The sequence below is a fragment of the Notothenia rossii genome (genome assembly GCF_949606895.1).
Source record: "Notothenia rossii genome assembly, chromosome: 10".
NCBI classification, from domain to species: Eukaryota; Metazoa; Chordata; class Actinopteri; order Perciformes; family Nototheniidae; genus Notothenia; species Notothenia rossii.
Window position 1 is genome coordinate 61,071,730 of NC_136908.1, and position 16,259 is coordinate 61,087,988.

Below are 16,259 nucleotides of genomic sequence, written 5' to 3' on the forward strand. Positions count from 1 at the left end.
GTCCTTTTATCTATGGCTGCTACTTCTGAAGCCAAGGTGTTTTATTGCAAGTGTCCAACATTATCGAGCTAAAGGAACTCCAGGAAAAGTTGCTATAATAGTCTTAGCTACACTTGTAAGTACTTATGCACGATAATCTTTATTGTGGAAATGTATCATAAGTCTAATTTAATTATACTTGTCTTCATAACTTCATAATTTGGGTTTTACCACATGGATGTTAGGTTTGTAATTACCATGCGTGATGTATTTCCCCCTCTGTCCTTTGTACCATTCGAAATGTAAAGTCCATATGATATTGGGCTATAAATAAACGTTGATTGATTGATTGATTGATTGGTTGATGGACTGATTGGTTGATTGGTTGATTGATTGATTGATTGATTGATTGATTGATTGATTGATTGATTGAATGATTGATGGACTGTAATGTAAATTGCTTAGATGTATGACTTGTGTTTGGATGCACTGAAAAAACTGAAAGGTTGACTTTAATTTAATGTTTTATGTCAACAGATGTCAAACAATATTATTAAGTTGAACCTAATATTTGTTATTCAAACTTAATATTGTTGATTTCAACTAACCTAAATCCGTTGACATAATACATTTAATTAATGAAATTAAACTCTGTTGAATGCTTTGACTTTATCAAATAACACACATTTCTATATTTGTTCATTTCTTACCAAAATGTGATTTCTTGCCGAATTTCCCCCCACAATATTTAGTATAAACTATTCTGACACTGCACACTGTAACTTTTATTCAAGTATGTTATACCAGTATTATTCTACATGAGCTTGTTTTGAGATTATTTATTTGCTTGACTGATTTTAAATGCTATTTTTTGCCTATTTAGAAGTGCAGATGTAAGACCATAGGGAGGTTGTGTGTGTGTGTGTGTGTGTGTGTGTGTGTGTGTGTGTGTGTGTGTGTGTGTGTGTGTGTGTGTGTGTGTGTGTGTGTGTGTGTGTGTGTGTGTGTGTCAGTCTGTTGGAGGAGGTCTCAGAGGATGGAGGGGATGGGGGAGCGAGAGCGTCGCAGAGGGCAGGGCGATCCGTACGGCGAGGTCACGGGAGAAAACCTCAGGGTGTTCGATGACATGCTCGAAATGTTGTTTAAACTCCGGGATTTCTCATAGCCTTCCGATGAAGGAGCGACAGAGAAGAGGTGGAGGACAAATACACACACAGGCAGGCAGGCGAGCAGGCAGCAAGGCAACGATCCAAGTCCAAAGAAGCCGAGCGAAACCGAGACAAGACAGGAGACAGAATGAGACAAAGTTTAAAATGTGGTCATGCCAATAAAGCACCTTTGTATTGTATTGCATTTTGAGACAGAGCAACAATCACTGAGAGCATGCACAATCCTGAGTGAAACTGTGAGGCACATTGGAGATGGTTATATGTAATCAGGATACTCATAATCAGAATCAGAAACAGGTTTATGTTGACACGTACGAGGAACTAATGGTGGTTGAATGTGGCATATACAGTATGTTTTGTGCTATGCTGTTGAGCCACATGTATTGTTGACATCTTTTGTTTTGTTCTGTTAATTACGCTTGTGCTTAATGCTTTGGCAATATGTTTAAAATGTGGTCATGCCAATAAGGCCCCTTTCTATTGTATTGTATTGTGAGACAGAGCAACAGTCACTGCAGGGTGAGAGCATGCACAATCCTGACTGAAACTGTGAGGCTTATTGAAGATGTTTAATCAGGACACTCTAAAGGTTACTGTACTCCCTTATACTGTAAGCAGTGAAAAAACGGAAATGTTGACTTTAATTAGATGTATTTTGTATTCTGTTAGTTGAAAGCAGTTGTGGGGGAAACTTCTGAAGCAATTGGAAACAGGACTCAGAGAGGCACGTGGAGAGCTGGAGCTTTGATGGCAAACACTGACGGTTTATTTGGAGTTACGGCCGGAGAATTCACAAGTTAGGTGGTGTGTCATGAGTTTACACAGCCGTCGCCAAACCAATTCTGAAGAACTCTTTCTTTCTCTTTCTCAAGGTTTTAACTAGTTCGGAGTGTAATAATCAACATTCTTTATCAGTGAGACTAAAGCAATAAGGACCCTGAATCTATAGAGCTCTCGTCCATAGGAAAGAATATGTCCTTCGTCCCTGAACAGTAAACTACCTCATGGCGGCTTGTGCTCCGTCATAGACTGGCAACAACAAAGCCCCCAAGCTGCCCCTCCTAAAGAGAGATAGCAGCGATACCTGTGTGATTAAAACCCTGTCCAGAATTAAGTGTGGAAACTCGTCAAATAGGAGATCATGTTATTCTTAAACTAGTTGTATTAAACATAAGAATCATTCATTAGCAGTTATTCATCTCATGGCATTATCGTTAGTATATTCTTTCACAAGAAGTTAGTATATCTTACTTTGCTTATACATCACATTCAAATTGAAGCATCTAGTTCAAATGTATATAACAACAATGTATATTAAGACTACCAAAATGCACTTTATGTGTCAAATATAACATACTGAAGATAATATCTTTGTTTCTTAAACTTTAATGATGGATTCAGACTTTCCACCTGCTAAAATTACAGAATGTGAAGGCCCCTTATTGAAATAAACAAGCAGCCAGCCAGATCATTAATTAAATTGAAACACTCGTGAGGAACATGGAAACCTCATTAGCATTTTGCACACGGCACCACTCGTCTGTTTCAGAACAAAGGGCAGCTGTGTGTTTGCCAACAGGTAGATAAAGGGACTAAAAAGGACCCCATGTTTTATTCATTAGCTTCAATATGGCACAGCTGCGGACGCCTACACCCAAAAACACTATTGGAGAGAAGCCTTCCTGTGAGAAGAACCTCCATGATGTGGTTTATCTGCTATAATCTCAATTCAATTCTGATAAACAGTCAATAAGTAATATCTGAACAGCTTTCCACTTCTCGTAACTGTTAGGGAATCATTTGCTTAGGTCTTCAACCTTCGACCCAGTTCATCGTGTTCTCTTCTCACTGTCTCCTTTCCCACGGCATAGGTCTACTGCCTTGGGTATTGCTGCTATCTCTCTTACGGCCCGTCCACACAGCAGCGTTAAAAAAAATCTTGAAAATCTTGGAGGTGGGCGTGTCTGAAAGCCCCCGACATACAAAGCAAAAAACCCGGGGGATTTTATGCGAGCAATATATATATATATATAAACTCCCAAACAGGCGAAAACCTACCACTTTCACCCACTGTCTCTGCCACCTCCCTCCATGCCTGGTTCCTCCGGTTTGTATCCCGGTAAATAGTTACTGGTCGTAAAGAACCGGGTGATTTGCTACCGTAATTTCTCGTTTGGAATATGAGGAAATGAACTGCGGTATGGCTCTCCCAGCTTGCACGTGGTTTGATTGGCTAGCGCTTGTACTGTCCGATTTGCATAAACGGGATTTGATTGGTTGACGCTTCCACCTCAGCTTCAAAAATTGAACATTGCTCAACTTTTGAATCCTGAAAATCCAGGAAATCCTGGAAATCTTCGCTTTGCTTCCCCACAATGCAGTTCGGCGAAAAGCGAGGCAACGTGACGTCACCCCCATTCAAAGTGAATGGGCAGAGAAGCGTTGGAAGATTTTTTAACACTGCTGTGTGGACGGGCCGTTAAGGAGGGGCAACTTGGGCGCATTGTTGTTGCCAGTCTATGACCGAGCACAAGCCGCCGTGAGGTAGTTCACTGTTCAGGGACGAAGCTTCCCTGGCGCACGTTCTTTCCTATGGACGAGAGCTCTATAGATTCAGGTCCATAATGTTTAGTCTCACTGATAAAGAATGTGATTATTACACTCTGAACTAGTTAAAACCTCGAGCTGCAGAAAGAGTTCTTCAGAATTGGTTTGGCAACCGCCGTGTCAACTCGTGGCACACATCCTGTCTCCGGCCGTAACTCCAAATAAACCGCCAGTGTTTGCCATCAAAGCTCCAGCTCTCCTCGTGTCTCTCTGAGTCCTGACTCCAATTGCTTCAGAAGTTTCCCCCAAAGTAACAACACATTTTATTATTATTTGTATGTGTATTTTGCCATATTGTTCTGTACGTAGTTTTGTGGTACATGTATAGTTCATGTGAATATCGTTCTTTATGTTAATGTTATAAAAGTAACCCAAGTAAGTGTTAATCTGCACAAAGATGCATTATTGTCTTCTCATAATGTTTGACTTCTGAATTCATTACATGTTCACTAAGCTTTAAAAAAATGTTCTCAGCAGTAGCCCCCAGGCTCTGGAACGACCTGCCCCCCCCATGTCAAATTGTCGCCCACCCTTCAAACTTTTACGTCCCGTCTGAAGACCCACCTCTTTTCCCTCGCTTTCCAGTCAGGTTGAGCTGTTTTATCGATTGTTATGCTTTTATTGTCTGTCCATAGCCTTTGTGTGGCTTTTATCTATTATTGAAATATTATATTTTATTATAATGTTATGTTTGCTGTGAAGCACTTCGGTAAACCCTCTGTTTTTAATATGTGCTATATAAATAAAGTGGATTGGATTGGACGGCGCTCTAATTGGAGGAAAGCATGGATTTAATTTTTGTCCCGAGAGAACAGTATAGCGCTCTGAGAATTTAGAATAAAGCTCTAACAGCCGGACGTTAACTTCTGCTAAAAGGCTATTAGATCCAACGCTTCCACATTACACAGCGCAGATTAACACAACAATACATTACATGCTTTAGTCTTCTTAATATCATTTTAGTGTGGTAACATATTATAGACGCGGTTACCAAACATTGCCTTTTAGTGACCACATAGTGTCTCAGTTTATACTTCATGACCTTTTCTGCTTTTGAAAGTTGCGTGACTCAACAACAGGGCTTCCCTTTCTTAGTCTGACCTTTCCACCTGTGAGTAATATACACTGTTTTGCATTTAACTTTTGCTAAATGCAAAACAGTACCTTCAATCTCAACAGCTTTATATGTTCACCTAGCTTATACATTTTGATCAACCATGGTTTTAGTAACATGTGCTTATCTCTATTAAAATATGGACCTACTGTATAGTTCAATGCAATCACATTAGAAGACCTTTGATTCCTGCATGCAGTTACCTGTCTTCCTCATCCCTCCGTCTGCAGCGTAGTCACTGGCAGCGAGCAGGAAGCAGGTTCCCCCCCCGCTGAGGTCCTGCTCTCGGGTGCTGGACCTCCTCATCGGGACCCTCTCCTCCGGGGACAGAGTGAGGTCACTGCCCCCCCCACTGCAGTCTGCTGACAGAACTGACACATACAGTCTATATTTTAATTCCCTGACTCAAATACTTGTTCTTTTAAAACCCAACAGAGATGGCACAAGTACACACATCCTTTACTCAAGTAGAAGTGTTTAAAAATACTCTGGTGAAAGTAGAAGTACTGACTAAACTTCTTTACTCAAGTCAAAGTAAAGAGGCTTTGAAATGTACTTCAGTAAAAAGTACCCATAACTAGCAGCTGTTTTAAAGAGTACCTGACCTCCCTTTATATTAATAGATCAATAATGTCATTGTTAGCTAATGAATGTTTCCATGGTGACCAACGGCAACATGACAACGTTTTCATTGGTCCCTCTTCTTTAGAGAAGACCAGGAAATGATGGATACACGGATCGTGTTCAAATCAATAGGCACGCAATGACTCTAAATAATAATGATCACGCCACCAAACACACATTCAGACTAAAGGAACCAGCCTGTTTGGAAAATGTGAGAAGTAGAAAGTACAGGTATTTGTGTTCAACATGTGAGAAGTAGAAAGTACAGGTATTTGAGTTCAACATGTAAGAAGTAGAAAGTACAGGTATTTGTGTTCAACATGTAAGAAGTAGAAAGTACAGGTATTTGGGTTCAAAATGTAAGAAGTCAAAGTAAAAGTCGTCAGAAAAATGAGTAGTGGAGTAAAGTACTGATACCAGAAAAATGTACTTAAGTACAGTAACTAAGTATTTGTACTCCACTACTTCCCACCTCTGAAACTCAATATCAGGTGGAGTATGAATGGTGCCATTTCAGTGATAATATCAATTATTTGGGTCTACATGTGATGTGTTCAAAGTTCTGACCACACATTAAAAAAAAATCCTCTGAGGATGAAGTTGCTCTGTTCCTGCATTTGAGATCAATTCCACTTGTATATTGACTTTCTTTATTACTTTATTAAATATAACAAAAGACAAACTGTCAATCATTTATCAGTTTCTCTTAAGAATTTTCTTTACAAATTTCACCTGAAATATAAAACAACACTTATTTGTAATAACCTAAACGTCTGAGTCTTACCTGAGCGGTTGCGTTCGAGTCCCCTTCCTCCTTTGGTGTTGCACAGGTCACTTTGAGTGCTGTTGCAGGTGGTGTTGAGCTCAGCTTGGCAGTAAATGGGCGACCCCCCCTGCACCGCCTGAGGAATGTGCTTCTTCCTCTTCTTGGGAAGCTTCTGCTTGGCCATGGCCAGCGAGTAGTACATCCCAAAGTTATTCACGATAACAGGAACGGGCATGGCTATCGTCAGAACGCCCGCCAAGGCACACAACGCACCAACAACCATGCCTGACCAGGTCTTTGGATACATGTCTCCATAACCCAGTGTTGTCATGGTCACCACGGCCCACCAAAAGCCAATTGGGATGTTTTTGAACTTTGTGTGGTTGCTACCCGTTGGGTCGTTGGGATCTGCGCCAATTCGCTCGGCGTAGTAGATCATGGTGGCGAAAATAAGTACTCCCAACGCCAGGAAAATGATGAGCAGCAGGAATTCGTTGGTGCTCGCTCGTAAAGTGTGTCCGAGCACTCTTAAACCCACGAAGTGACGTGTTAGCTTGAAGATACGAAGGATTCGAACGAAGCGAACCACTCTGAGGAAACCCAACACATCTTTGGCGGCTTCGGAAGAAAGGCCGCTCAACCCAACCTCTAAGTAGAAAGGCAGGATGGCCACAAAGTCGATGATGTTGAGGACGCTTTTAATAAACTCCAGCTTCACCGGACAGAACGTGACGCGGACGAGGAACTCGATGGTGAACCAGAAGACGCAAACGCCCTCCACGTAGGTGAGGGCTGGGTCCGTTTCTATCTCGTACTGCGGGCCTGAGTCCGGAGCGCTGCTGTTCCTCGTTGGATCTGTCTTGTTGATGATGGTGTTAAACGCTTCGTGAGTCTCCAAGCAGAAGGTGGTGATGGAGACCAGGATGAAGAACAACGAGGCAAAGGCTATGAACTACAAGAGGGGAGGAGAAGAGGAGAGAAAAACATTGTGTTACTGTTAGAAAAATCAATCTCAGGATCCATGTATTTGTGATCCTCTCCAGAATGGAAGTAGTCATCACATACAGAGCATCAACTAGTTCCTGAACAGTGTCCTTCACATGCTGATATCCAAGAGAGGGAGTTACTCAGTCACAAGATGCAGGAATAACACATTTGTTCTCAAAATGTTGGCTTTTTTCAGAAAATCTAAAAATTCTGACTTTCTCTCAAAATCCTGACTTTTTCTCAAAATTCTGACTTTTTCTCAGAATCTCAAAATCCAGACTTTTTCTGAAAACTCAAATGTTAATAATGACTCGTCCCTGGCTTGATCTTCAATCTCAGGATCAGGTTTTTCTCTAAATCGGAAAATTCGGACTTTTTTCAACATTTCAAAATTCTTACTTTTTCCTTAAAATTCTAACTTTTTCTCAAAATCCTGACCTTTTTTCTCAAAATTACTGCTTTTTCTAAATACTTAAAAATGTAAATAATCCCTCGTCCCCGGCTTGATCTTCAATCTCAGGATCCATGTATCTGTGATCCTCTCCAGAATGGAAGTAGTCATCACACACAGAGCATCAACTAGTTCCTGAACAGTGTCCTTCACATGCTGATATCCAAGAGAGGGAGTTCCACAGTCCCAAGATGGAGGAATAGAAAGCAGTATTCAATGTTTACTTCAGATTAGCTCCACCTCAGAAATGATCATGCTTGTCATATGTCTCTCTCCATAGAGGCTGAATCATCATGTTAATCACATAGCTATCATATGCCTCAAACAGTCCTGATGCTCTTCTAGGTAATCACACATCCTGTCATGTCCTCAGCTACAGTTGGGATGTTATCATGTTACTCTCATGTTTAGAAGAGGACATTCAGTATTTTCCCAACAGTTAATATCAATCCATCACAGACATGTTGAATGACGCTCTATGTACGGCTGTCGTGTCATTACAGGACTGTCTCAGAAAATTAGAATATTGTGATAAAGTTCTTTATTTTCTGTAATGCAATTAAAAAAACAAAAATGTCATACATTCTGGATTCATTACAAATCAACTGAAATATTGCAAGCCTTTTATTATTTTAATATTGCTGATTATGGCATACAGCTTAAGAAAACTCAAAAATCCTATCTCAAAAAATTAGAATAGTTCCTCAGACCAAGTAAAAAAAAAAGATTTATAACAGCAAAACACAATCAAACATTTGAAAATGTCCATTAATGCACTCAGTACTTGGTTGGGAATCCTTTTGCACGGATTACTGCATCAATGCGGCGTGGCATGGAGGCAATCAGCCTGTGGCATTGCTGAGGTGTTATGGATGCCCAGGATGCTTCAATAGCGGCCTTTAGCTCATTAGCATTGTTGGGTCTGGTGTCTTTCAGCTTCTTCTTCACAATACCCCACATATTCTCTATGGGGTTCAGGTCAGGGGAATTTGCAGGCCAATCGAGGACAGTAATGCCATGGTCAGTACACCAGTTACTGGTGGTTTTGGCACTGTGGGCAGGTGCCAGATCATGCTGGAAAATGAATTCCTCATCTCCATAGAGCTTTTCAGCAGACGGAAGCATGTAGTGCTCTAAAATCTCTTGGTACACAGCTGCATTTACTCTGGGCTTGATGAAACACAGTGGACCAACACCAGCAGCTGACATGGCTCCCCAAACCATCGCTGACTGTGGGAACTTCACACTGGATTTCAAGCAACTTGGATTTTGCTCCTCTCCAGCCTTTCTCCAGACTCTGGCGCCTTGACTTCCAAATGAAATACAAAACTTGCTTTCGTCTGAAAAGAGGACTTTGGACCACTGTGCAACTGTCCAGTGCTTCTTTTCCTTAGCCCAAGTCAGACGCCTCTTCCGTTGTCTTGAGTTCAGAAGTGGCTTGACCATGGGAATACGGCTATTGTAGCCCATTTCCCGGACACGTCTGTGAACAGTGACTTTTGATACCTGGACTCCAGCTTCAGTCCACTGTCTTTGAAGCTCCCCCAAATTCTGGAAGCGACTCTTCTTCACAATGCTGTTAAGGCTGCGGTCATCTCTCTTGGTTGTGCAGCGTTTCCTGCCACATTTCCCCCTTCCAACAGACTTTTTGTGGATGTGCTTTGAAACTGCACTCTCTGAACAGCTTGCTCTTTGAGAAATTTCTTTTTGTGTCTTACCCTCCTGATGGAGGGTGTCAATGACGGTCCTCTGGACAGCAGTCAGATCAGCAGTCTTCCCCATACTTGTGATTTAGTTTACTGAACCAAGCTGAGTGTTTTTCAAGGCTCAGGAAACCCTTGCAGGTGTTTCGAGTTAATTAGACGATTCAAGTGATTCGTTGAACACCCTACTAGTATACTTTTTCATGATATTCTAATATTTAGAGATAGGATATTTGAGTTTTCTTAAGCTGTATGCCATAATCAGCAATATTAAAATAATAAAAGGCTTGCAATATTTCAGTTGATTTATAATGAATCCAGAATGTATGACATTTTTGTTTTTTTAATTGCATTACAGAAAATAAAGAACTTTATCACAATATTCTAATTTTCTGAGACAGTCCTGTATATAATCATTTCAAAAATATAGATTATGTTTCAGACTCTGATTAGCTTTCAGTCGTTTATTTAGTATTTTTAATCCTACATGTTTTTAAAAAGAGACATATGTTAAGGATTAACATTTCAGGAAGGGCAAAAGGTGGATTTGCAAATGGTTAAGGATTTATGGTTTAATGGTTTAATGGTGGGGATGTTTAGATAATGCCTAAAATAATTTAAGGGTGGGACCAGTTGACTATTTCCTCTCTACTACAGTGTGACTGTAAACTGTGTTCTGGGTGCAAAGCCATTTGACCCTCTGAGGACGAAGTAGCTCTGTTCCTGCATTTCAGATCGATTTCAATTGTATATTGACTTTCTTTATTAATGTATTAAATATAACAAAAGACAAACTTTGTCCATGGATCATTTATCAGTTTCTCTTAAGAATGTCCTCCACACGGTGACTGGGTAAACATGCCCCGAGATAAATACATGAATTTACTCCAGAGAAAGACATTGAACCCAGAGACAAGCTGCATCAATTGGAAATGGCTCCAGAGAGAGGAGCAATCTATTAGCAAGAGCAACAAACACACACACACTTCCTCTTTGCTCCTGGAGGGAATGTAGGAGTGCACACGCAGACAGATTTAATTAATACTGACGGTATGTTGGGCAGTTGGGAAGGAAAGTGGATTAACTAACCAGCCAGTATGGCATCGAGAAATGGCTTTGTATTTGTGCAAATTGTTTTTTTGTTCTCCTATAGCACATTAATGGCACATTTCCACTGCAGCGGGGTAGCCCCGTTTAAGCGTCCTCGCTCAGGCCTCGGTCTGCCTCACTGGCCTTCCGAGGCCGTGGTGCATTTCCATTACAGTTTAGGACCTGGGACGCAGTGTAGGCGGGGCGACCGGCTTTTTTTTGGCCAATGAGATGTAGGAACGCCGTCACCTCCTCGGTCGACCACGGTGTGCTTTTCTTTGTTGCCGTTTTTGTAGCTCTTCCGTTTACAAAAACACTGTGTATAAAAATGCTGTGTATAAAAATGCTGCAATCTTGCTTCTAGATATATATGCAACGCTAGGGATGATCTCGCGCGCGATCTTGTGACGATTCTCTCTGACCAATCAGCAGTCGAAAGTGTTGACGTCACTAGTTCAGCCCTGGCCCTGGCCTGATAGAACCACGATTTTGTGGGGCCGGAAAAAGAGGGAAAAAGTACCCGCTAGCCGGTGCTACGCTGTATGGAAAGGCCACCAAAAACTGGCCTGGCCGCTTGAGAACGATTAAGGACGCTTAAACGGGGCTACCCGCTGCAGTGGAACTGCGCCATAAATCATGTCACTTTTCCGTAATTGCATTGTATTACATTTCAGGCTGTTGTACCAGGTTTTGTGCATGTTGTCCTGGATTAAAGTTGCAGCAATAACAGTCCAAACTGTATGCATGAAATCACTACAATAAATGGATGTCTTCTTTATTCATGGTTTACGCATTAATTATGTTTACAGAATTGTGCCAGGCATGGTAGTCCATTTGCTGCGTGTGGCGCAGTGGATAGAGCCTTGGTGTTGGGATCAGGGGGTCACAGGTTCAAACCCCACTGCAGTCAGCATGTCGTTGTGTCCCTGAGACACTTCACCCCAAATTGCTCCTGTGGGGATTGTCCACAGTATTGATTATGTAAGTCTCTTTGGATAAAAGCGTCTGATAAGTAACATGTAATGTCTTCGCCCATCTTTCCCCCTTTCCTGTCTATCTGTAGCTTAACCAAAAAAGTCATCTTAAAATGTGTCAAGTCTCGTTAAGAAAAACATGTGAGTTATAACAACTGATTATACAGCATCCATACCACGTGAAGCATCCCCTGATTTAAATAGAAATTGTGCTTCAAAAAAACTTTTCTTAAGTTGTTGAAATAGAATTGAAGTAACGTTAATAGCTACAGTGTAGTTATGACGATGAAAATCTTAGGTCACAGGCTCCTCCAACAGTCCAAGCACACGAAAAAAAAAAAAAAAAAAACACTGAAATAATACGAAAAAAAGGCAAAGTTCGAGATGAGCCAAAGACACGGCAGCCATCATCACCGGTGCCATCTTTATTTAATGAGTCACATAGAGATTTCTGTCTTGTTTTGGTGTTCCTCTGCACACCGCCTGTCAGACGTAGAGCTCACATCCAGCTTTTCTGAATGTGCGAACATCCACAGCCTGCGAGACGGAGCAGATTTGCTCCTTTCTTCACATCCTGCGCTCCTCCTACTGACGCCTGAAGAAGTCGTTTCACACCCTGCTTTGTTTTGGGATTGCATGACTCACACACTCTGAAAATATCGTTGCTGTTATTTGGGTCGCCCTGCAACTGATCTGTGTGCAAACATTCACTCTCCTGCTGGGAGCATGGGCTCTTTTTATATATCGTATACACTATATCTCTTTCTCTTTCTTTATTAAGTGCCTCTGTCTGACGGCTGCAACATGAGTTTGATGAGGTTACTCAGTAGCATCCACTTTCTACATTCAGTTAGATAAACAGGATATGATAATGCTCAGAAAAGACACTTTAAACAGCTGCTTTTGACAGAAAGCTTCATCTCACTTTGCACACTGACCCTATCATTTTAGATGTGGGCCATCTAATTTACAGATGGCCCTGAGCCCAATAGAGATTGCCCTGAAAAATGCGCGCGGACGAAATGACACACGAAGGGTTTGGGGGGCCTCCCCCTAGAACATTTAGATTTTTGCAGGTCTTAGATGCTGTCTGGTGCATTCTATAGACTGAATTATAAGATGAACCAGCACAATATTACAATTTCAATTGTATTCTTCATTTCACTTGTCTGTGTTTGCTTGCTTGCATGCCCTGCATAGCTTTAATAAATACTTAAGTTGTTGGTCAAGACACTTTCCATCTGATGAAGGCAAATGCCTTCCCAGATGTAAAAAAGTAGAAAACATTCAATTCAGTTATAACTGCCAAAACAAACATTATTTACGCTATTATGGCCCCTGTTAAAAATGTTTGTAATGTTATCTACTGTAAGTTGGTCGAAGGAATGCCTCCTCATCCAGAAGCTGACCGAGCAGCCGAGTGCATCCGCGAAGCACACACAATGGCGACGTCAGAGTTCCCGTTAGCAAGCAAATCTAAATCTCTTTGGTCAAAATTTCCGGTCAAAATAATTTCCCTTTAGCGCAATACCGCTTCAGTTGCGCCACTTATGTGACAGACAAGAAGAGTATGTGACAGACAAGAGTAGTCAATTCTAATGTGTAACACTTAATGTGGAGAAAGAGATGTCCTGTATGGGTTGATTGTGCGTTGATCTGTTGCTAATGCCTCGGGGTTCCGGTGGGCATGTAAACAAATGCATAATGCTGCGCTATACTTTGTGGCCTCACCCAGTTGCATAGCGACACTTATTGTTTAGGTCACGGTGTCTTTTAATAAGCAGGTAGTCATATCATTAGCTAAAACTAGCTGGATCTGATCGATATGGACATAAACGCGAGTGAAGTCTAATCTGACGGGAGAGAGAGATCAGCTGCTGCTGACGAGTCGACACGCAGCTCTGCATGATCACATCCATCGGTGAGCGGACAAAACACACACTTCAGGTTAGATCATCACACGTAGCTATTTGAATTACCTCTCAAACTACCTAAACTAGTTAGAGATATGTTTAGTTTTACTGTCGGGTCACTCAGACTCCAGCGTGTCCAGAACGCAGCCGCCAGACTCCTCACCCACACCAAATCATGGCATCACATCACCCCGGTCCTCAAAGAACTCCACTGGCTTCCCGTCTCACACCGCATTCACTACAAACTCCTGGTCCTCACCTATAAAGCCCTCCACCATCTGGCCCCCCCCTACCTCACTGACCTCCTCATCCTCTACCAACCACCCCAGTCCCTCAGATCCACCTCAGCCGGTTTGCTCTCAATCCCCAAGGCCAAACTCCGGAGCTTCGGGGACAGAGCCTTCTCTGTGGCAGCCCCGAAGCTCTGGAACTCCCTGCCCCAAGACCTCCGTGAGTCTGAGTCCCTCACCCTGTTCCAGTCCCGTCTCAAAACCCACCTCTTCAACTCTGCTTATCCTTAAACCCGCCCCTCCCCCCTCTGAACCAACATCCTCCTGACTGCTTTTCTGTTTTTTGTTTTTGTTTGTGTTTTTGTTCTTGTTTCGTTTGTCGACCTGACTCATAATGTAAAGCGTCTTTGGGTCTAGAAAAGCGCTATATAAATCCCATTTATTATTATTATTACTGGATCTGCGAGCTGCATGATACTGGTATAATAGATTGCCCGATCGGGCAACCAGCAGGTGAGGCTTCATGGCTCGAGCTAAATACTAGATGGCCCCGGGCCATCGGGCAGTCCTTAATGTCGAGCCCTGCTCCATTTCTACTATTTGAACTTGCAATCGGACAAACAATTATATTATTTTTCCTTATATCATATTAGCCGCTTTCACACCAAGTACTTTGCCGTACTTAGTTCCCAGCACTTAGTACCCCCATGGAACTAAGATCGCGTTCACACCGGAATAAGTTCCCTGAGGGACGATTATGCAAATGAGACGCTGACGTCACTTCTTCTTCTTCTGCTTTGGGTTTACTGGCAGGCCGCAAACAACTTCACGGTGTATACTGCCACCCGGAGTCCCCGGCCGGAAGTCCCCGGAGTTTGGGACTTCCGAGTAAATCGCCAGAACGCCGACACCTCCTCATCTCCACCGCTCCCATGTTTTCTTTTGTGTTGCCATACTGTAAATTAGTCTCTCTGCGTTGGTGCGCGGGGCTAATGCTAATAATGCTAATGCCAGCAAATACAATGGCGGCTTCTCAAAACTTTTCAGAGAAGTCACCCGGCCAATAGAAATTGGTACTTTTTTCTCCCCAGGATAGTAACACCTCTCTAGCAGGCACTACAAATGGGGGTAAAAGTTCCCGGCACTAAGTATTCTTTTTGGTGGGAACGCAAAATAAGGGGTACTAACGGAACTAAACAGGAAAAGTACTCCGGTGTGAACGCGCCTATAGTCTATATTTTAATTCCCTGACTCAAATACAGGTGGAGAAACTCAAGTATGAATGGTGCCATTTCAGTGATGATATCAATTATTTGGGCCACATGTCAATCAATGATTTGGGTCTACGTGTGACTCAAATGACTTGCATGTGGAATAAGACCATTGTTGATTAGAAACACAGTAAAAAAACTGAATTTTCCCAGAATTGCAACACGTATTTCTCAGCTTTGAAACATGCAAACTCTCCCCGCGCTGCTCATTTCTAGCTTTCTCACTCTCTGTGTGCCTCTTATCAAGAAATAAGCTGAAACTAGCAGCGGGAGATGTTTCCTTTCGCTGCGCCAACTAACAACAACTCGTGTTGGGCGGTCATTTTATCACATTCACGTCTGCTGAGTGAATATATACGACCTCTTTAAAAGCTGAATCATGTCACATTAAACCAGCCAGGAGCCAAATGCACATGCATACACATTACATTACAATGCAAGTTCACTGACACCTGTTTACACACACACACACACACACACACACACACACACACACACACACACACACACACACACACACACACACACACACACACACACACACACACACACACACACACACACACACACACACACACACACACACACACACACACACACACACACACACACACACAGGGTTATTTATGATAGGCATTAAAATGCAAAGGCAGTGCTCCGGCCTTGTGATTGCAACACGCTTCTCGACATGCTGATTTCCAGATCACACACTCTGCATGCTAAGTGACGCCTGGATCTTTATAAATGGCTGGTCGAAGGGTGGGCACACGCACGCACACACACACTCACACTCACACACACACACACACACACACACACACATACACACACACACACACACACACACACACACACACACACACACACACACACACACACACACACACACACACGCTTAATTTTTCAGCCATCATTTTATTATATTAAAGGTTTTAATCCTTAGAGTTTGCTTTGGAAGCTTTTGTAGAGGCTAGTGGTGGAAGAAGTAATGAGTATTGGCGTTCAAATATAAGTACCATAACTAAAAGTACTCATTATGTAAAATAGCCATTTTTGGAATAAGGTAGAGCTAGCTTTAAAGACTTTGTATACTGCCAGGTATTTTTGTTCCATAATTAAACATAATAATGCATTGGTTAATTTATGTTTTATTGATAATACAGTATGAACCTGCAACGTAGTTTATGTTGTCATTTAAATTTAAAAATTACAATATTAGGTTTGAAAAAAAAAGGTGACCTGGCATGATCATGTCAAGTTTTTTCTGAAAGAATTAAACATTTAAAACAATTTTTTTTTTGCAACTAATAAGGATTTTACTTACTACTGAAATATCATGGGCTTTTCTTACAAACACATACCTTCCCTTGATACTACGTTAA

General features: G+C 41.9%; 1 protein-coding gene across 1 annotated transcript in view; it reads right to left on the minus strand.

The window, feature by feature from the left end:
• Nucleotides 1-853: 853 nt before the first annotated feature.
• The window catches only part of kcnc2 (potassium voltage-gated channel, Shaw-related subfamily, member 2), a 70,605-nt gene continuing 55,199 nt past the window's right edge, over nucleotides 854-16,259 (minus strand). The window contains exons 2-4 of the mRNA XM_079654388.1: nucleotides 6,278-7,211; nucleotides 5,073-5,240; nucleotides 854-1,145 (exon numbers count right to left, since the gene is read on the minus strand). Of these exons, the coding sequence (XP_079510514.1) occupies nucleotides 1,009-1,145; nucleotides 5,073-5,240; nucleotides 6,278-7,211 (1,239 nt within the window). The 3' untranslated portion in view covers nucleotides 854-1,008. The remainder of the gene's footprint in view (nucleotides 1,146-5,072; nucleotides 5,241-6,277; nucleotides 7,212-16,259) is intronic.